General features: G+C 44.2%; 1 protein-coding gene across 2 annotated transcripts in view; it reads left to right on the top strand.

Moving 5' to 3' along the window:
* The first annotated feature begins 2,094 nt into the window (after window positions 1-2,094).
* The window catches only part of LOC117494999 (filamin-C-like), a 23,008-nt gene continuing 3,313 nt past the window's right edge, over window positions 2,095-21,789 (top strand). Inside the window, exons 1-42 of one of the 2 annotated variants that reach the window (XM_034146056.1) lie at window positions 2,095-2,818; window positions 5,376-5,624; window positions 7,122-7,219; window positions 8,351-8,501; window positions 8,721-8,839; window positions 8,965-9,042; window positions 9,134-9,296; window positions 9,460-9,660; window positions 9,823-9,924; window positions 10,484-10,621; window positions 10,797-10,923; window positions 11,013-11,149; window positions 11,243-11,436; window positions 11,523-11,636; window positions 11,744-11,887; window positions 12,079-12,202; window positions 12,476-12,636; window positions 12,751-12,841; window positions 12,971-13,140; window positions 13,234-13,351; window positions 13,433-13,695; window positions 13,820-14,417; window positions 14,862-15,035; window positions 15,834-15,996; window positions 16,558-16,886; window positions 16,995-17,118; window positions 17,284-17,440; window positions 17,524-17,713; window positions 17,800-17,823; window positions 17,931-18,172; window positions 18,281-18,380; window positions 18,491-18,631; window positions 18,750-18,878; window positions 18,999-19,172; window positions 19,285-19,449; window positions 19,585-19,788; window positions 19,901-20,053; window positions 20,148-20,270; window positions 20,375-20,623; window positions 20,752-21,024; window positions 21,334-21,471; window positions 21,590-21,705. In XM_034146056.1, coding sequence (XP_034001947.1) covers window positions 2,443-2,818; window positions 5,376-5,624; window positions 7,122-7,219; window positions 8,351-8,501; window positions 8,721-8,839; window positions 8,965-9,042; window positions 9,134-9,296; window positions 9,460-9,660; window positions 9,823-9,924; window positions 10,484-10,621; window positions 10,797-10,923; window positions 11,013-11,149; window positions 11,243-11,436; window positions 11,523-11,636; window positions 11,744-11,887; window positions 12,079-12,202; window positions 12,476-12,636; window positions 12,751-12,841; window positions 12,971-13,140; window positions 13,234-13,351; window positions 13,433-13,695; window positions 13,820-14,417; window positions 14,862-15,035; window positions 15,834-15,996; window positions 16,558-16,886; window positions 16,995-17,118; window positions 17,284-17,440; window positions 17,524-17,713; window positions 17,800-17,823; window positions 17,931-18,172; window positions 18,281-18,380; window positions 18,491-18,631; window positions 18,750-18,878; window positions 18,999-19,172; window positions 19,285-19,449; window positions 19,585-19,788; window positions 19,901-20,053; window positions 20,148-20,270; window positions 20,375-20,623; window positions 20,752-21,024; window positions 21,334-21,471; window positions 21,590-21,705 — 7,284 coding nt within the window. In that variant the 5' untranslated portion in view covers window positions 2,095-2,442. The remainder of the gene's footprint in view (window positions 2,819-5,375; window positions 5,625-7,121; window positions 7,220-8,350; window positions 8,502-8,720; window positions 8,840-8,964; window positions 9,043-9,133; window positions 9,297-9,459; window positions 9,661-9,822; window positions 9,925-10,483; window positions 10,622-10,796; window positions 10,924-11,012; window positions 11,150-11,242; window positions 11,437-11,522; window positions 11,637-11,743; window positions 11,888-12,078; window positions 12,203-12,475; window positions 12,637-12,750; window positions 12,842-12,970; window positions 13,141-13,233; window positions 13,352-13,432; window positions 13,696-13,819; window positions 14,418-14,861; window positions 15,036-15,833; window positions 15,997-16,557; window positions 16,887-16,994; window positions 17,119-17,283; window positions 17,441-17,523; window positions 17,714-17,799; window positions 17,824-17,930; window positions 18,173-18,280; window positions 18,381-18,490; window positions 18,632-18,749; window positions 18,879-18,998; window positions 19,173-19,284; window positions 19,450-19,584; window positions 19,789-19,900; window positions 20,054-20,147; window positions 20,271-20,374; window positions 20,624-20,751; window positions 21,025-21,333; window positions 21,472-21,589; window positions 21,706-21,789) is intronic. The other variant, XM_034146057.1, reaches the window with a different exon arrangement.

Raw genomic sequence — 21,789 nt, 5'->3', positions numbered from 1 at the left:
CAGCTGGCCCCAGGCTCTGGAATAGTCTGCCCCTCCATGTGAGGTCGGCCCAGACACTAGGGGTTTTTAAATCCTCACTAAAAACACACTTTTTCTATCTGGCCTTCTAGTCAGAGCGGAGCATGACACCTGACTATTCCCTGTGTTTTTGTTTTTTATATTTCTGTTGTAAATTATTGTCTTTTATTGTGATTGTAGTAATGTGTTTTTATTACATGTACAGCACTTTGGCTCGACCAAAAATCGCTTTTAAATGTGCTATATAAATAAAACTTGATTTGATTTATCAAGTTAGGATTATGTGTATCAATGAAAAGATAAATCAAAGCTATCAAAATCACATTAAAAAAATCATTTACACACAGTTTTCTCGAATACTGAATAATCAAATACATTTTGAAGTTCTTCTGCTTTACTTGAGAAATGTGATATTATGGTACTTTGAAAACCCCAACTCTGTTCCTGTCAAATACAGGCATAAAATGGCCAAAAGTTCTGTTAAAATTAAAAATCTTTGCTGCATTGTAATGGCAAATTGCACCTTCTAGTTTTTAAACAACTACTGTACAAAACAATTTAACTTAGTTTAATTGTAACAGAATGTATGATCATCCAATAAAATATAATGCTGTAGATAAACCTACCCAGTAATATACGGTAAGATGCTCCACGTTATATCTACAGAAATAATGCACACACAGGGATACATAAATATGACAAAGTGACACTGACAAGAATCAAAAGGACTTGTACAATTTGATGGCTTGTTCATTTGAAATACGGAATTATTGCCATCCATGTCTTACAACCCTAAAAGATGAAAACATTTTTGAAATACCAGTATTAAAGTTTATTTCCATATACTAAAAAAATATATTTTGGGGGGAAATATTCTGATAAGCATAAAATGGAAAAAAAAGGTTGAAAATCTTCAAAGTGCTTCATCACACAGTGAGAGATAAACACGGGGGACCCCTGGCAGTGCGCAGACGGAGCGTCCTGAGAATGCCTCCAGCATGTGTCACAGTGACTCTTACCTCCCACCATCGAGGTCGCTGCTGGCATCTGGTGTCACCGACTGCTGAGTCACAGCAGCCTGTCAGCCCCTGAACCTGCAGCAACACAACATGTATTGGAAATGACTCATTTTGTTTACAGATGATCAATTTTACTATGCGCACAGGCTGTCAACTGTCTCAGAGTATTTCTGTACACAGCCTCATCTTCGATCAATGCACCCTGTCATGTTGACACAGTTGGAGGTGACACTAATTTGCTTTCAGTCAATTTACGAAGTCAGTTTGTCCTTTCTTGATAAGTAAAAAAAAAAGAAAAAGACGATCTTGTGGCCTGACAGGCATTTTAATGTGAAAATTGAGCAATACATTCTGAATGTAGTGAGTTAAAAGGCAATAACCCACAGTTGTTGTTGTTGGGAAATTAACTAAACAATATATTTAACTACCATGGTTTTGCTTGATGGTGCATTAACATTCATATAAAATATAAATAAACTGTTTTTCTTCAATATCAAGTATCTTTCCATAACCTTCCCTGAGTTTGTAGTGACCTTTGCTTGTCTACACTGAGATGCATTTCACTCAGGGTTGGCAGATAGCTGTCAAACACACGTAATGCACTCATCATCTTTATCAGGGTGACCTCAATCCTTTAAAATGTTACCCTCCAAGGCCTCAGAGTTTACAATTCCACTTTTCTTTTACTTTTATCCTCTGTAAAAACGTTGTTGTTGGGGGGACAGAGGGACCACCTCACCTCTCACTTTCTTTTCTTAGCTCAATTGTTCAGACACTTGGATCCTGAGCATGACACACATTCGCAACAATCATCAAGTCCCCGGCCGGCCCCCAGCAGCCCAAATAGGAGCGCCTAAAAATAAGCAGCATGCCACAACTGTTGCGCTGTCTGGCCAATCACGGCCCCCTCTCCCCCGTAAACCGAGCCCCACTCCCCTTATTCTCCAGGATTATAGAGTATGATCACAGAGGCTGAGTGACGCGGCCCTGGGTCCTTTATATACCCAACTCTTTCCTCGCTCAGCAGTCAAGTTAAACACGCTCGAGTCAACTTTAACAGTGCAGCTCAAGCTCACCTGCCGCGAGACTTCATTTTTCTAAAACCGACATCCTCCTCGGAGCTATAAGAGAGGAACGACTTCACAAGAGGGTGCCAATTTAAAAAAAGCGGACGACCAGCTGCCTTGCCCATTGTCCATCGGATGTTTTAATCCATCACTGTCTTGACATAAGTGGTTTCTTCGCAAGTACATCCGAAAAATCTCTAGGCTGCTTTTTGAACTCTCCAAAAGGGTGAACTTTCCTCCGCGAGAGCGCGCTTGCCGTCCTCCTGCTAAAGTTTTCTGCGCACAATTCAACACTTAAGTGTCACCGAGGTATAAAAGTGGACACGGAAAACGCCACCATGATGAGCAATAACTACAGCGACGACCAGCCGCCTCCACAGTACTACCAGGCCACAGACTTTGGGGAAGAAGAGGACGACGAGATGCCAGCCGGGGAGAAGGACCTGGCCGAGGACGCGCCCTGGAAGAAGATCCAGCAGAACACCTTCACCAGGTGGTGCAACGAGCACCTCAAGTGCGTCAACAAGACCATCACCGATCTCCAGAGGGAATTTACTGATGGGCTGAAGCTAATTTCACTCCTGGAGGTTTTGAGCCAGAAGAAAATGTACAGAAAGCACCACATCAGACCCAACTTCCGCCAGATGAAACTGGAAAATGTGTCTGTGGCACTGGAGTTTCTGGAAAGGGAGCATATCAAACTGGTTTCCATTGGTAAGTTGAATTGTTGGCTTGTGAAGAAAACACACTGTTAAATTACCTAAAGGGCAATATATAAATAGTTACCAAGCTACATTAGATAGGAATCAGTTGTAAAAATGTATGACAGTTATTGATAATCTCCTTAATAAGATGTTGTGGTTCAATATTTAAAAGCTGAACCATGACCACATATCTTTGGATATTTTTAAATGTATCACACACCCACATTGTGTGGCTGCTCTCTTTGCATGCTATCAGCCCATGTGTCAGTCAGCAGTGAGACATGGGTTTCACAGGCCCCTGGAAAGCTGCATGCAGCTGGGGTCATCAGCTTATTGGAAAGTTACTGCAGAGGTGCCACTGAGGTCATTAACTTGAGTCAGGGCCAAGGACTGAAAGCTCTATAATATTCTCATAAGCATTATCCTGCTGCAGCAATGTGGTAAACTATGAGCTGGAAATTTGCTAGGTCTGTGCTAATGAAAATGACACAATTTATACCTGTGGACGGCAGTCACACACACACACACCAGGGCTATACACAAACAGGCACACATCTCTGTGAGGTCAGGGGTCACAACGACTCAATGAGGCTCCGTGCTGACAGCATATTGCTGTCCTGAGCCATCAGCAGCTCGTGTGAGGTGAGGATTAACTCTGGATGGATTTGGGGATCAGACTGTGCTACGGATAGCTGAAGTTACAGTAAATTGTTGTGGATAGATGTGTCACACACAAAAGTCAGAAATAGACTTCACCCCACAAGAGCGTACAGAATGCCACCTCTTAGAAATATTTTACAACTGGCGAGAAACTAGTAGCCTTATATGAAAAGCCATAAAGGAGAAAGGTTATTAAAACTTTGACAGGGTATTTTTCTGTTTTGGTGACTGATGATCTCTGCCACACACTGGAGAGAAATTCCCGGCATGGCTGAGGCTTTGGCCGGCGGACTGTGAAGGCCACAGTGTGTCCACCGCCATACACTGAGTTATATTTGATTGGTGTGTGACATGAGGGCGTCAACCAGTATTTTCATTGTTAACTCAATTATTAGTTTCGTATTTTGTTCTTCAAATGATTAGTTCTCAGTGTTTCTTAAGTGACGTCCTGGCTGTCCTTTTTCCTAAATACTTAGAGATAATCTTATTACTCTCAAAGCGGAGTAAAGAAACCATAACATATTTAAGAATCTCTGAATTTTGACTTTTTTTCTTAATTTTATTTTTCATTCTGTTAAATCCATTACCAAAATAGTCTGTGATTAATTTTGTATTTGACAAACAGTTTAATCAGAATAATCTAATATTTGTTTCAGTTTTCAATAGGAAGTTCAAATCTCAGGGTCCTGGTTAAAGGAGGGCAAAGGTCACCATCACAGTTCATCTCAAAGTGTGCAGTGTGTGTCTATGATAGTGCCTCTGGGACTAAATATGTTACTGGCAGTATTTCCCCCGCTGTACTGACAAACACAACAGGTCCAAAGGAAACAGGTCGTGATAACAGAAGTCCTGGCATTTTATTTCCCAGAAGCCTCTCCCTCCATGCGGCATTAGTGTGGCCCTCTTAAGATAATGGCTGTCTCATTACAGTGACCTGGAGACACTTAAAAAAAAAAATCACCTCAGGCTTAGTCACACATGTGTCACACTATGAAACTAGATACCATCTGATGGATGTCTCTTTGAGCACACAGTTGCCCCTAAATCAGGACACGGGAGGATCAAAACCAACACACTGTGCCACGTCGTGCCACCTGCCTGCACCAGTCAAACAGTGACACATCAAACACTTCCCTCTGATAGGAGGCAGTCATCTATGAAGAGACACGTAGTCGTAAAAAACAACCTCTCAATAAACAACTGGCATCAAAGTCCCTTTGTTATTAAAGTCTTACTGAATTAAGTGGAGTGTATCACATAAGATTATTCGATTAGTAGATATTAAAGTCAAACGCTCCTTAGAGGTTTTCTTGTTTAAATGGCTGAACACCTAAATGAAGGTGGATGTGAAATAGCCTATTTGACAAACTTTTCCTCAGAGACCTTCAGGAAATGAGCTGCGTGCTCGCTGTCAATGAATCTAATCTACAAACTATTTGATTGATCACACTGTTGCGCTACAAGTTTTGGACGTAATTGAAATCCAAGTGGAGTTTTATGCAGAGAGGGACCACTTCCACACATCCTCAGCTGTCACTGTCTTCAGAGTGCCATTGTGACTAGATGACAGATTGTCAGGGGTCCTCAGCCAGACAGCTGTCTGAAAGAAAGGGGCTCGGGGGAAGCAGAGAGCAGCATTAAATTCTTGTCTCCTCAGCAGTCAATCATCATTGTTTATATTTCTGATCCTCTCTGTAGAACAGCATGGGAAGACTAGTCTGATAAAAATACATTTAGGTTTAGATCTTAGGACTTGCCTATGTGAAACCATTTACTATTAGAGTGTAGTGCCCTCACCAATGAAATGCAGTTAACTAGTATATAATAAAGAAGTGTAGGACATGGTGCATGGTGTGAACATTTTGGAAGTTTTAAACCTCATGTTTGTCTCTACTGTCCAACTACAGATAGCAAAGCCATTGTGGATGGGAATCTAAAGCTGATCCTGGGTCTTATCTGGACTCTCATCCTCCACTACTCTATCTCCATGCCCATGTGGGACGACGAGGATGAAGAGGAGAGTAAGAAGCAGACCCCCAAACAGCGCCTGTTGGGCTGGATTCAGAACAAGGTGCCCCAGCTGCCCATCCACAACTTCAACCGTGACTGGCGGGACGGCAAAGCCCTGGGAGCTCTGGTCGACAACTGCGCCCCTGGTAAGAAGTGTGTGGTGTCACCAGCTGAGCCTACAGGCTGGGTGGAGTAAGTGCTGAGTCAGACTACGTGCCTGGCCTGTTGAGGGCTTGTTGTATAGTGGTTTTCCTTGGTTGCTATGGAGGTTGAGGTCAGGCATGTGTCAGAAACAGTATCACCTTCTCAGGAGATTTCGTCTCCTTTGCTCCTCATATAGAAACGAGGACTGTATTTCACCCACACACTTCACAGCACAAACACACACACACACACACAGATTCAGATGTCAGTGTGTTAGCTGTCTCTGGAGAGCAGGTAGTGTCAGTAGGTTGTAGAGGGGTTGCTGATGGCCGGGGGACGTCCCTGCCAGCTGTCCCACAATGACTGAAGCATTCCTCTTACTGTTTCGGGCCCTGAGGCACAAGCCCTGCTTTAGTGTTTATAGCCTTGCTGCTACACAACACCCCCAAATTTGGGCACCATTCCTCCTCCTCTGTCAGGGGGGATGCTTGGCTCCGCATCAAAATGCAGAGTTATCTGTCACAGGGAGGTGCCTAAGCCACAGATCCAAGGGCCACGAGGCCACAGTTTGAGCCATAGCCAGTTCAGGCTTCTGCTTCAAACATTGAACATCAGAGTCCTATCCGCGCTGTGCATCACAGAGTGAAGGTGGAGGAGTAACAAGAGGAGTGCAAAGCTCCGACTTTCACTGTGTTTATATGAGCCATTGATCTGTGGAGATGCATCTTTCAAACACTGTGCAGCAGCACTGACCATACAAGGTTCTGTTCTTTCATCAGCTATTACCAAACAGCAGGGTTACTGACGAAACTCACTCCGTTCTGAAAAACACACAAGCTCTGCTTTCAATGCAGATACACAAAAAAACAAGTTAATTGGCCAGACCAGGAATACATAAATGTTTTATCTGACAGGCAGACACAGTTTCTGTTCATATATACAATCTATGGCATACGTCCTGCTTCTTGGGGTATTGCAGTGATGTTGCATTATGAACTTTGGGGCTCTGGGTTAACTCCAGAGCTGACATCACTTTGAAAAGCACAGATTGTTCATGGCAACATGTTAAAAGGCCCACCCTGGTGCCTCCCAAGTGACATACACTCCCTTGCAGATGCATGTTAACTCAACCCTGTTAATACTGTGTGCCCGTGTCAATAATAATTGGATGATAGTATTCTATGGTGTGCCTGTACAGGCCTATTGAGTGAGTGGCCACTCCATCAGCAACACTAATCCAATTTAGGCATTAGCAGCATGGAGGAGGCTAGCTACAGCCCTAGTGAAAGGGCTAGTGCTTCTTGAGCGATAGAACAGCGTAAGACCTTTATTGTCACACTTCATAGGAGCAGAGCAGTGTGGGTAAGGTCATGCATGTTGTAGTTGAAGGTGTTAGACAGATAGTAGTGACAGCCCAAGTGCCCTTATTATAGCAACAGTGGTGTAACACTGACTGCATTGTGCAGGATTGTCTAATCTTCCTGTTTGCTCTCCGTTAGGTTTGTGTCCTGACTGGGCAGAATGGGACCCCAACCATCCTGTGGAGAATGCCAGAGAAGCCATGCAACAGGCTGACGACTGGCTGGGTGTGCCTCAGGTAAGATTCATGATGGATGTTGCTGACAAAGTGCTTTTTAGTTTGCTTCAGTTAATCTGGGTGTAGTTGATCTCACAGGACAATACAACAAGACAAGCATGTCTCGTTTCTACCTTCAGGTGGCAACATAGTCCATACTCAATGGAAATACATTCAGCAAGCACAAGTCATTACCATGCAATTAAAATGGAGCACCAAGAAACATTTGCAAATGAAAACTCACCACATGTACAGACACTGGTGCGGCAACACTGAACTGAAAAAAGGCAGTACTGTGTATGAAATGGAGCCCAGTGTTTTCCAGGGAGATCATGCTGGAGGGTGTCATGAAATATTTATTACCCATCACACTTCCAATATTTCCATTCACTTTATTGTAGCTCTCAGTATGCGAGTTTGTAGCTTTATTGAGTAGTTCGTGAATTTGTGGGGGTATGAGCTTTCTGAACACCTCCCGAGCCAGCCGCTGAATCAGAGGTGTGCGCTCATCAGAATACCAATGTGAACAGAGCGGGGGTGCAATATTTCCACTCCCATTTGTAAAACTCTGAGTCTCCGTATTGTAATGTGCTCGATGTAGGTTGTTTACTTGTTGGTCTAAGGCACGGGGTTAGCTGTTCTCCATGAGGCTTAGAATTGGTAAGATAGCTGGGTGGGAGGAGGGGGTGTATGTCATGTATGCAGACCTGGGGGCTGGAGTGCAGTGTGGTGGTGTTAAGGAGATGTGGGAAAATTCTGGCTCAGGATAAATCCGCCTGGCTGGCTTATTGAGGGCAACAATCCTTAACCCTGCTGTCCTGGGGTTAAATATAACCAGCGCCGTGCATGGCTTTGTGCCACGTTGTGATAGACAGGCAAACAAGTGCCGGAAGGGAGCGAGGAGTCAGTAGTGGGGGGAATAAATAAATGTAATCCTTGTTAAATCCTATTGCACTATGCTTAATAAGGGAACGCTTTATAAAGAGTAAACCATACCCTTCTTACAGTTCAAAATACTCTTAACTTAAACATAAAATGGGTAGGATGTTACATGAAAACTGAGCTTGACCTTATATGTTGACTGTACTTTTCAATCAAAACACAATACACATTATTAACCTCTGATATGCTGGTTGTCTTTTTGTGCTGCAGGTGATTGATCCCGAGGAGATTGTGGACCCAGATGTGGATGAGCAGTCTGTGATGACCTACCTGTCTCAGTTCCCCAAGGCCAAACTGAAGCCCGGCGCTGATCTCAGGCCTAAACAGCTTTTCCCAAACAAGGCCAAAGCCTATGGACCTGGTGGGTAGCCACGAACAACTGCATAGTTTTAAAAAGTTCATATTAACAGTATACATGTATATGGAATAATGTATAACTACTCAGTCCTGAAAAACAGGGCATGGATAGTATACCTAGGGGATAATAAAAGTTAGAAAGCTTTTTCACACTTTTTAGTTGGTGTGCCACTGTGTTGCAGAATATATTACTAGATCCTGTGTCTCTGTATTTACATTACAGGTATTGAGCCCCATGGCAACAAGGTACTGCAACCAGCTGTGTTCACTGTGGAAACTCTGGAAGCTGGCAGTGGGGAGGTCCTGGTCTATGTGGAGGATCCTGAGGGACACAAAGAGGAGGCAAGTTATACAAAAAGCCTGCAAGTCAACTCACACAATCTTGCTAAGTTGCAGAGTTTTGCAAAGTAAGTCTAGCATCTAATCTTAAATGTAACCCTCTCTTACTTTGTCTTCTTATTCTCCAGGCTAAGGTTAAACCCAACAAGGACAAGAGCAGATCATACACTGTCACCTATCTTCCCAAAGTTGAAGGTGTTCACAAGGTAAGAGCAGGTCCACACATCACTCAGCACGACACGGTCAAATAACTTTAAATAAAATTGTCTTAACTTTGTCTTGCTTTTGTCTCTTTAGGTGAAAGTGCTGTTTGCTGGTCAGGACATTGACAAGAGTCCCTACACAGTGAATGTAGCGAAGGATTTGGGCGACCCCAGCAAAGTACATGCCAGGGGACCAGGTCTGGATGCTACAGGCAACGTGGCCAACAAACCCACCTACTTTGACATCTACACAGCTGGTTAGTACATGACCATAACAAGCGTCAATAACAAGCATGTGATCTGATGAGAGGCTTGCAGTATTTTCAAACAAAGTAAAAATAAACTGTAAAATATTCTTAGGGAACTGAAGATAAATCATCCTTCAATCTGTGATAATTCTTTTTCTCCTGTCACACTCAGGTGCTGGTAATGGCGATGTAAGTGTGGTAATCATCGATCCTCAGGGCAAAAAGGACACCGTGGAGCTCATCCTGGAGAATAAGGGCGAAAGTGTTTTCCGTTGCACCTATCGTCCCATGCTTGAAGGGCCTCACACCATCCACGTACTGTTTGCAGGCCAAGAGATCCCCAAGAGCCCTTTCACTGTCAACATCGCAGAGGGTGAGCCATCTGTCTGTGTCGTCAATTAGTGTCAGACAAACCAGATTTCTTATCATGCTGTTAATGTCAGGGTGATCTATCAATCACAATCTAGTCATTTTTATATTCCCTGGGAACACTCACCCAGTATAGACCGTAACCATTCCTATCTGTCATTTTTAGCTCCTCCAGTTGCTCCTCTGCAGATAGCCCCTCAGTCAATGCACACACCCCCTGGAGCGAAGGGTGGAAAGGGGGTACCCCCCCATAAACCCGGCCGCCCAAGTTAGTATGGTTTCCTGGGAGGAGCTTGTGCCAGTTGCTAAGCCAGAACCGCCCAAACATTTTCTCTTTGCCACGCCCTGCAGATTGTGCTTTCTGTAAGAATAGAGTGCCACGGCTCAACGCCGTGCTTGGTCGCCTGCTCCAACTTCTTGCGTCCTGTAGCTTGATGATTTTGTTATGTTCCGAGAGAGAGGAAATGCAATGTGGAACAGATTTTCCCATCTTGCATTTCTGTCCACGTTCTTCTTTGTTAAATGTCTTTGCTCTTCTGTTGACATGTTTGTTTATCACATCTACGTTTGCATCAACCAGCATTTGATTTAAGTCAACATTTTGGAGTGGCTGACTGAAATGTTGTCAGGCTATTGAGCATTCTGCATTTTAGTATTATGTGCTGCAACACGCTTTCTGATTGCAGGTTCTGTCTGTCAAACTTTAAGGAATCCCAACTGCATTGGATATTTTAATTTCTTTGCTACTAACATTGCTGTAAAATGCTTGATATTATCGGTTGCTTTGCTAAACATTTCTCTCTAAGACTTTTTGTTATTCCTTTCAGCAATAAACCCAAATGCATGCCGAGCTACAGGCAGAGGCCTTCAGCCCAAAGGCGTGAGGGTAAAGGAGGTTGCAGACTTCAAAGTTTTCACCAAGGGAGCTGGCAGTGGATCACTGAGCGTCTCAGTCAAAGGACCAAGTGAGTCAGACAGCTTTCTCCTCTTTGCATCACTCGTCCTCATACATCTTTACGACTATTCACTTTGTTTGGGTTTTTATCTGAAGGGTAACATTCTCATATATGATAAACTAAAAGCATAAAATGTCTCTACGCCTTGATAAGAATCCATGTTCACTTTATTCTTCCTCCTCAGCTGGAGCAGAGGAGCAAGTGAAAGTGCGAGATGCAGGAAACGGTGTGTATGAATGTGAATATCTCCCACTTAAGCCTGGTAAATACACAGTGAGCATTGCCTGGGGAGGCCAGCCCATCCCACGCAGGTAAGGTCCAAAAGCTGCCTTAAGCTATTCCTTAACAATTCACATTCACATTTGTAGTTGGTTATATTGTGTAATCTTGTGTACTGCAGCCCCTTCGAAGTGGAGATTGGTCAGGAGGCAGGTTTTCAGAAGGTGAGGGCCTGGGGTCCTGGTCTGAAGACTGGCATGGTGGGAAAATCGGCTGACTTTGTTGTAGAGGCTATCGGCACTGAAGTTGGAACTCTAGGTGAGATATTTGCTAATAATATCAGCTCTTTCAGAAGAAAAGTGGATCCAAAAAAAGAATTCTCACTGTGAAACCTTTATTCTTGATGTTTAGGCTTCTCCATCGAAGGCCCATCACAGGCTAAGATTGAGTGTGATGATAAGGCGGATGGCTCCTGTGATGTGCGCTATTGGCCCACTGAGGCCGGTGACTATGCTGTCCACGTCATTTGTGATGACGAGGACATCAAAGACAGCCCCTTCATGGCCCACATCCTTCCTGCTGCCAATGATGTCTTCCCTGAGAAGGTAATTCCCACTCACTGAAATATACATCATATAAAAGCAGGTTGCCATATTCTCAACAAATACATTAAAACAACAACATGTTGCAGGTGAAAGCATTTGGTCCAGGCCTGAAGCCAACTGGCGTCATTGTGAACAAACCGACTGAATTCACCATTGATGCCACCATGGCGGGGAAAGGTCACCTCAAGATATACGCACAGGTATGGGTAGAGAGCCAGTTTGTGAAATCTTCATTGATTATTTATGGGAACACATCATTGATGTTGCATGTAAAGAGCAGATCTGACATGCTTTTGTACCCACAAAGGACGCTGAAGGCAGCACCATGAACATCAAGATAACTGACAAGGGAGACGGCACATATATTTGTGTGTACACCCCTGTCAAGTCCATTAAACACACCATCATCATCACCTGGGGGGATGTCAACGTGCCCAACAGCCCCTTCAGGGTAAGACAAATGACAATATACTAGCACACACACACACACACACATATACAGTATATATATAACATTGCTCCATTTTAAATTCAGTCAATTAAATATAATGATACTCGAGCAATTATGGATGAAGTAAGAGTACTGCAGCAGTTCTACTTGAACCAACTGCTTTTGCTTAAAGTACGATGTGAATTCATTAGGTGCTGGTTGGAGAGGGTTGTCATCCCGATAAAGTCAAAGTCTATGGGCCCGGAGTGGAGAAGACGGGGCTCAAGGCTAACGAGCCAACATACTTCACGGTGGACTGTGGGGAAGCCGGTCAAGGTGAGCATTTACAAGGAGATGGTGTGGGAGTTACAAAAACACTTCTGAGTTTAGTTCACTCTTAATTATAATAAGTGCTACACCATGTGGGATGTTGAAAAATATAAAAGGAACAAATGAACAGAATAAGCAATGCTGTGCAGTTTAGCTGACAAGTTATTTGAAATGTACTTGAATGAAAGCTGTAGGCAATGGAGCGACTGTGTCTATTTATTCAATTCATCTATTTTTGAATGACCTTCTTGAACTATGCTCATTGCTATGCACCATTAGGGGACATCAGCATTGGAATCAAGTGTGCCCCAGGGGTGGTGGGCTCTGCCGAGGCTGACATCGACTTTGACATCATCAAGAATGACAATGACACCTTCACTGTCAAGTACACTCCCCCCGGTGCAGGCCGATATACCATCATGGTGCTGTTTGCTGACCAGGTAGGAATACAGTTCCCAGTGAAAGACAGACTGATGAGTTAGGTAGAATTTTCTTCTTCATATTACTTGGTCTTCAGTCCTTTCTTATGAATATTTTATGATTGACTCTTTTAGGAAATTCCCATCAGTCCATTCAAAGTCAAGGTGGATCCTTCCCATGATGCTAGTAAAGTGAAAGCAGAGGGCCCCGGAATCAACAAGACAGGTGAGATCCACTCCATAAAATAGTTTATTTAGAATGACCAGAAACCACTTTCTACATTTCTATGAAGTAATAGAAATGATTGATGATTGGATTAGGATTGATAGCACTGACAAAACACGTGTTTTTCAGGAGTGGAGGTGGGCACTCCAACCCACTTCACCATCTACACAAAGGGAGCTGGCAAGGCCAAGCCTGAGGTGCATTTCACAGCATCAGTCTCAGGAGAGGCGGTTCGTGACTTTGAGATCATCGATAACCACGATTACTCCTACACTGTCAAGTACACGGCTCTACTACAGGTACAGTAGGCCTCAGTTTGAAGCCCATTACAGAGATTATTCATATGGATCACTCAAATCCATTAATTTTCATTCTTCCATTTGTGCCTTCAGGGTAACATGACCATTGCAGTCACTCATGGAGGAGATCCTATTCCCAAGAGCCCCTTCATCATCACAGTGTCACCACCACTGGATATTGGAAAGGTGAAAGTGGAGGGATTAGACACGAGTAAGTTACACTAAACAAAACGTTTGCATTTACTATGTAGAAAGTTAAACGCAGCAGTTAAAGCATTTCATCTTCTTGCAGAAGTGGAGGTTGGAAAGGATCAGGAGTTCACAGTAAACACAAAGGGCGCTGGTGGGCAGGGGAATGTGGGGGTGAAGATGACCTCGCCCTCAGGCCGACCAATCCCATGCAAGCTGGAGTCAGACAAAGCCAAAGGCACTCACGGTGTGAAGTATATTCCCCCAGAGGAGGGGCAGTACAAGGTTGAAGTCAGCTATGATGGCAACCCGGTGATGGGAAGCCCCTTTGGGGTTGAAGCTGTGATGCCTGCCGATCCTTCCAAGGTAAAGGTTCATAAAAGCTTCATGTAGTTCTGCACTGTGTGAATGCTCGAGGCTCATGAAACCTACAAATATTTGATGTTTTATACACCATATCTCAAAAACTGACCTGACTGTTGCATCACAGGTGAGAGCTTTCGGCCCAGGCCTGAAGGGAGGCATTGTGGGTAAACCAGCTCCATTCACTATTGACACAAAGGGAGCTGGTGCAGGTGGGCTGGGTCTGACTGTGGAGGGTCCCTGCGAGGCAAAGATTGAGTGCCAGGACAACGGGGACGGCACATGCTCAGTGTTTTACCTGCCCACCGAGGCTGGGGAGTATTCTATCAACATCCTGTTTGCGGAGCAGCACATCCCCGGCTCTCCCTTCAAATCTGCAGTGCGCGCAGCCCTGGACCCCGGAAAGGTGACGGCTAGCGGGCCGGGCCTGGAGAAGGCCAAGGCCGGAGAGCCAGCGACCTTCACTGTGGACTGCACCCGGGCGGGCGACGCTGAGCTCACCATTGAGATTGTGTCAGAGACCGGGACGAAGGCTGAAGTTCACATCAAGAAAACTGCTGAGGGAACCTTCTCTGTCACATACACCCCACCCTTCCATGGCACACACACCATCACGATCAAGTATGGTGGCCAGATGATTCCTCAGTTTCCCAAGGTGCTGCAGGTGGAGCCCTCAGTGGACACCAGCGGGGTGCATGTCTACGGGCCAGGAGTAGAGCCCAGAGGTAATTAAGAACCTAAGCATAAAAATGTGTTGGCATTCGTGCCAGGTTTTAATACACCTAGGGTATGTACTAAAGAAAGATTTATTTAAGTCATTAGTCAATTGTTATGAAAGCAGCTGAAGTCATTTATCAAGCAAAATGCCACACTTGCTGGTAGCTTTTTCTCAAACTTACATTATTATTATTCAGATACAGCTTTTGAAATGTGGTTCTAAAAACGTACAGTAGGAGATGTCACCTTGTTTAGACTAAACAAACAATAGTAAACAGATTAAGCCATAAAGAAACCATTGCATTGTTAGCTGCAGCCAGAGTGTGCACTTTACGTAGTTAAGAAAAATCTCTTTACAAGGATTTATAATGTCAAGTCTTTAATATGACCGAAGCCTCTTGGTCTAGTTTGTCTTCGGCAACAACTCACCTGAAGGGCTTTTCTGTTTCAAGGGGTCCTCAGAGAAGTGACAACACACTTCATCGTCGATGCTCGCACCCTCAACAAGGTGGGAGGAAATCATGTGAAGGTTCAAATTATCAGCCCTTCCAACACCAACACAGAAACCTTCATCACTGACAAGGGAGACGGCACCTACAGAGTGGAGTACACAGCATTCGAGGATGGTAGGAGAATAATATTACTTTATCTGATTTAACAATGTTAATCCACATGGTTAAAATATCACACAGTGACATAGGCATCAAACAACAACAATTGAAGATGTACAGTATGTCAAAAGTACAACATAAAACACCTAAACGGCTGCAAATAAGATTTTAGTTATAGGCAGCTGTCTGAGAGAGAAAACAGACAATCTCTAACAGGTGTTTGTTTACAGGCGCCCTTTGGGAATAAGGCAGCAGGGTGGAATAGAAAGAACGAGAAAGAGAGGGGTATAAATACAGAATGATGCAGTGGAGCAATGATGTGAGGGGCAGAGAGCAGAGAGGCTCTGTTTTATAAATAGTCTGCTCTTGAACAGAAGCTCTTAACCAGCCAGGTATGTGTGCTGAAGGCTGCCTGAGCACAGCTATATAGCAGGGACAGGGGATATTATTATAGACCTATAACACAAAGCAAAGAGATCACAGAGCACTTCTCCACCACCAGACAGGCTCTAATATCATCGCAGTGCTGCTGGGAATCTGGCATATAGGCCTACTGAGAGGGCTCTGTCAAAAAAAAATGTTGCTACAGAATAATGAATAGGGAACAGATGTAACGCCTTGTACGTTCACCAAAGCGTCTGCGCTCTAGATCTTTTTTCAAATAAACAGATGTTTGTGTCCCTGAAAGGGAATTTGTCTTGCTCATTATTAAAAGCAAGTGGCAATAACAGAAAACCATTTGTTTGCTTTGAGAACATTCAGGCAGAGAGGTATGGCAGCAGACATTGAACTGGTGTATCTGTTTGTGCGCAGGAATGCATCTGATCGAGGTGCAGTATGACGACGCGCCGGTGCCCAAGAGCCCCTTCAGAGTGGCGGTGGTGGAGGGATGTGATCCGACACGGGTCCGTGCCTATGGACCGGGACTGGAAGGAGGGATTACCAACCAGCCCAACTGCTTCACTGTGGAGACCAGGTACTGTTGAATCACATCCTCCACTTTCACTTTGTCTCATTGCGATCTATGCAGTTCGACCTATGCAGTTTTAATATACGTAATTTTTATCAGGTATATGTTTGTCTATAATGCAAGTTATTGGAATGATATATTAGATAAATAGATAAATAATTACTAAGTAGCAGATGAATGTTATGGATGTTGTTTCAGCAGTTCAGGTGTTTAACAGATGTTGTTTCAGCAGTTCAGTTGTTTAGCAGTCTTATTGCCTGTGGTATGAAACTGTCTCTGAATCTGGTGGTTTTAGTCCGGATGCTGCGGTAACGCCTGCCAGACGGCAGCAGACGCTTGTTTTACACAATATGCAAATGAACTGTAACTTTCTAAAAATAATGATCCTTTTTGTGATGGCATGAATTACATAACTATTCGTTTTTTGAGTGGAAAATAAATTAAAATGTTTCTTTGATGGTTGTGACTTATATTAGCTGGTAGTCCTGGTATGGTAATGCGTTGGCATGATGAGCATTAAAAGAGACATTTGTGCAATTCATTTACAAGCGTCGGCTTCTCTCTCAGGGGTGCTGGTACAGGAGGCTTGGGCCTGACCATCGAGGGGGCATCAGAAGCAAAAATATCCTGCAAGGATAATAAAGATGGCAGCTGCAGTGTGGAATATATTCCCTTCACTACCGGAGATTACGACGTCAACATCAACTACGGAGGTCATCCGATCCCTGGCAGTCCGTTCCGGGTTCCAGTGAAGGACCCCGTGGATCCCACCAAGGTGAAGTGCTCCGGTCCTGGTCTGGGCACCGGAGTGAGAGCTCATGTTCCTCAGACCTTCACCGCAGACTGTACCAAGGCTGGACAGGCCCCACTGGATGTCAAACTCTATGGCCCAACAGGTGAGATCATGCGTTTGATATTTAAAAATCCATGTCTTCTCTAAGCTGACAAATAACAGCATTTCAACTTTACATTATATGATTGATTCTAACATGTCCTAATTCCAGGTACTGTGGAGCCAGTTGGTGTGAAGAACAACGGTGATGGCACCCACACGGTTCACTACACCCCATCCCAGGATGGCCCTTACACTGTAGCTGTAAAATATGCAGATCAGGAAGTCCCACACAGGTACGGTATCATTTAAAAAAATCACCCCATTAAGCCAGGAAGGTGCAGATATATGTCTTAATTAAAGTTCCACTCTGTCTGGCAGGATTTGAAAAAGAAGTTCAGCAAATTTTCTTTTCCCTTTAGTAATTAAACTTGATATTCTCCTCTCTCTTTCTTCTTAAGTCCATTCAAGGTGATGTCTCAGCCTGGGCATGACGCCAGTAAGGTGCGCGCCAGCGGCCCCGGTCTAGACACAAAAGGTGTGTCTGCAAGTCTGCCAGTTGAGTTCACCATCGATGCTCGTGATGCTGGAGAGGGACTGCTCACTGTGCAGATTCTGGTGGGTTCAGCTACCTTACATCAATCATAATTTTTCTAACAATAAGTCACCATTTAAAGCAACGTAATTTAATGTATTGACAGGACCCTGAGGGAAAGCCAAAGAATGCAACCATCCAGGACAACAGGGACGGCACCTACACCGTCTCCTATGTTCCTGACTCCACTGGCCCCTACACCATCACCATTAAATATGGAGGAGACGAGATTCCTTACTCCCCTTACCGCATCCAGTCCCTGCCCACAGGAGATGCCAGCAAATGTTTCCTCACAGGTGAGAAAACCACTGTGATCTTTAAGTGGTCTAATAAATAAACATTTAATTATTTATATTCAAAATTGCCATTTTTTTCTTTCCAGTTTCCATCGGAGGTCATGGCGTGTGTGAGTAACAGTGACTTTGTTTTTATTGATGTGACTGATTGCTCGAAAAATCTCACATTCAATGCATTTATTTAGCACTTACTCTTTATTATCTCTTTCCTCAACAGCAAATCTTCAGAAGCTGCAGACCTCTGAGGATACAGTTATCACCGTGGATGCAAAGGCTGCTGGGAAGGGCAAGGTGACCTGTAAGGTTCAGACCCCACAAGGGATGGAGCTGGACATGGACGTGATGGAAAATCGCGATGGGACCTTTGACATTTACTACACAGCCCCCGAACCTGGGAAATATGTTATTACAATCCGCTTTGGGGGACAGAACATCCCGAAGAGCCCCTTCCATGTGATGGTGGGTAAAAGAGTTTATAAAAGATGCTACAGTTGTTTGCTGGGTGCACTTTTGTTCTGACATTTACTTGTATGAAACCAACTGTTTTTCTTTTCTCTGTATTAACAGGCCACAAATGAGCCAGTTGCTCCCCGTGATACCGTGGACCCTCTCTTCCGTCCCGTTAACTTCCTCGTCCCCTTCACGCCACAGCAAGGAGAAATCACAGGTGTGACACAAACCACTCTAACTGAAAGAAAATCCTGCACACAAACACATCCACACAATGTCGCTACCATATTTTCAGGTCACTGACATTTCACCAAACTGCATTTCCAGGTGAGGTGCGGATGCCTTCAGGCAAGACTGCCCGCCCTCATATCACTGACAATAAGGATGGCACCATCACAATAAAGTACCAGCCCACAGAGAGAGGTCTGCACGAGATGGACATTAAATATGAAGGAAACCACATTCCAGGTCAGAATCATAGCATTTTAGGAGGATGGGAAGCCGTTTCCAACTCTAAATATGAATATATTTTGTTCTCTTGCCTTCTTAAATATAATGTTTGTATACATTTTTGCATCCCTTATAGGAAGTCCTTTGCAGTTCTTTGTGGATGCTGTGAACAGCGGAGTGGTGACAGCTTATGGTCCAGGTCTGAGTTACGGCATGGTCAACAAGGCTGCCACTTTCACTGTGGTCACCAAGAATGCAGGAGAAGGTACTATACTTCATTTCCTGACAGCTATTTCTTATTTCACAGTGGATTTGTGATAATACAGTTAACCCTTACCTTACTCAGCAGAAAAGTAAAAACGTGTTATTCTTCCTCCCCTCTCAGGTGGTCTGTCCCTGGCAGTGGAGGGTCCGTCTAAGGCCGAGATCACCTGCAAGGACAACAAAGATGGCACCTGCACTGTGTCCTACCTGCCCACCGCTCCTGGAGACTACAGCATCATTGTCAAGTTTGACAACAAGCACATTTCAGGCAGTCCTTTTACTGCCAAGATCACTGGTGAGAAAATAAATCACTGACTTTTTTACTGTTGATTATTATAGTGGATGTGTTTATAATAAATCAGGTTTACGGGGTTGACAAACATCTAAACCACCTTGTTTATGTTAAGGTGATGATGCCATCACCAGGACATCTCAGCTGAATGTCGGCACAGCGGCTGACGTGTCCCTGAAGATCACAGAAACTGATCTGAGCTCTCTGACTGCCAGTATCAGAGCGCCATCAGGCAATGAGGAGCCCTGCCTGCTCAAGAAGCTGCCGAACAGACACCTCGGTGAGATATTCTCTTTCCAGATAAACAAAATCACAGGAAGAGTGGAACATAGATAAGCAGTGTTTGATTCATTGTATGCATTTAGATTTTATTTCTCTGGTTCTTTCTCTTGATTTGTTCCCCTCTCTCTTGCAGGTATTTCTTTCACCCCTAAGGAGGTTGGCGAGCATGAAGTGAGCGTGAGGAAGAATGGTGTGCACGTTGCCAACAGTCCTTTCAAAATCATGGTTGGCCAGTCAGAGATTGGCGAGGCCAGCAGAGTGAAGGCTTTCGGCAAAGGCCTGACAGAGGCACACACTTTAGAAATGGCTGAATTCTTTGTGGATACAAGGAATGCAGGTACGATTGAGAGACGGAATATTTCACCTTTACAGCAAGCGAGGTCAGAACAAGTACAAAGGCAACACATACGTTTTTTTAACTACTCTCTGTACTTCTCCTATTCCTTCAGGTTATGGAGGTCTAGCATTGTCGGTTGAGGGTCCGAGCAAAGTGGATATCAACTGTGAAGATGTGGAGGACGGGACCTGCAGGGTCACCTACTGTCCAACAGAACCTGGAAGTTACATTGTTAACATCAAGTTTGCTGAAAAACACATCCCAGGTTAGAATCTTTAACTGGAAAATGTACAAATGCTAAATCTTTTGACATGTTAACATAAAATAAATCGGTATATATGTTGTTCTCTGCCCTCCAGGAAGTCCTTTCACAGTGAAGGTGGCCGGAGAAGGAAGGATGAAGGAGAGTATTACTAGAAAGAGACAGGCGTCTACTATCGCCTCAGTGGGCAGCACATGTGGCCTTAACCTCAAGATCCCAGGTGGGTACATGAGTTCAGTCAGAAACGGTTACAAGGCAGCGGTCAACCACCATCAAATAAATGTACTCCCATTTGTATCCTCACTGCTTTTTTTCACGCTTCAGGAAACTGGTTCCAGATGGTCTCAGCTCAGGAGAGGCTGACCAAGACTTTCACCCGCAGCAGCCACACATACTCCCGCACTGAACGCACGGAGATCAGCAAAACCCGGGGTGGAGAGACCAAGAGGGAGGTCCGAGTGGAGGAGAGCACACAGATGGGCGGAGGGGGAAGCCCCTTCAGAGATGTTTTTGGAGACTTTCTGGGCAGAGAAAGCCTCAGCAGCTTTGCTGGAATCACTGCCAGACCTGAAGGTGAGAGTCCACATTTAAACCCTATTTTTGAGCTTGAAATTGTACAATTTTCTCAAAGATATCTGTTATACATTTTCTGCAAATGTCTATCCTAAAGTGTCGTCTCTGCGGTTATTCCTTCCTCATAGTAGTTGAGAGTGGCTCTCAGGCCATGACGGCTCAGGTGACCAGCCCCAGTGGGAAAACAGTGGATGCTGACCTAGTTGATGGAGGGAGCAGCACCTACAGCGTGCGCTTCATCCCCCAGGAAATGGGACCCCACACTGTCAACGTCAAGTACAGAGGACAGCACGTCCCCGGGAGCCCCTTCCAGTTTACTGTGGGGCCCATGGGGGAGGGAGGATCACACAAGGTCCGTGCCGGAGGACCTGGTCTGGAGAGAGGCGTGGCTGCAGCACCTTGTGAGTTTATGGAGAAAGAGATTTCTACAAATACTGCTTACGACTTGATTTTTTATAATTCCTTCAATTTGCCATAACATCACAACACAATAGGACAGACACGCGTTACTGAAATAGGGAAAGAAAAAAGGCAGAAGAGGACAAAAAGAACACTAAACATATAATATAATAAAACACATAATAATAAGTAATACAATATAAATCAAGAAAGTAGAGCTTGATTAAGAAAATAGTAAGCGTGATTTAATTCAACACATGATTCAAATATTTATTAAAATGTTAATACCAACATTGTTTCCCCCTCTCTAGCTGAATTTAGTATCTGGACCAGAGAGGCAGGTGCTGGCGGTCTGTCCATCGCTGTGGAGGGTCCCAGCAAGGCTGAAATCTCCTTTGAGGACAGGAAGGATGGATCCTGCGGCGTCTCCTACATAGTCAAGGAACCAGGTAAAACATTTGTTGCCCCAAAGAGTAGAAAGACCCCAATTTTACTTTTCAGTATTTCTTTCATACTTCCTTACAGTTCATTTGTTGGTGAAAGTTAATAATCTGTCTGCTTCCCCAGGTGACTACGAGGTGTCAATCAAGTTCAACAACGAGCACATCCCTGACAGTCCATTCATCGTTCCAATTGCTACACTGTCAGACGAGGCCCGCAGGTTCACTGTTACTAGCGTTCAGGTAAAGCCACATCAACATAAAAACAAAAACAACACATGCTGTCACAAAATATCAGGTTTAAAAAACAGATTGCATTTAACATTG

Source organism: Trematomus bernacchii, unplaced genomic scaffold, assembly GCF_902827165.1.
Source record: "Trematomus bernacchii unplaced genomic scaffold, fTreBer1.1, whole genome shotgun sequence".
NCBI lineage: Eukaryota > Metazoa > Chordata > Actinopteri > Perciformes > Nototheniidae > Trematomus > Trematomus bernacchii.
The sequence above is the reverse complement of the archived record's forward strand: the minus strand, read 5'-3'. Positions and strand labels throughout refer to the sequence as shown.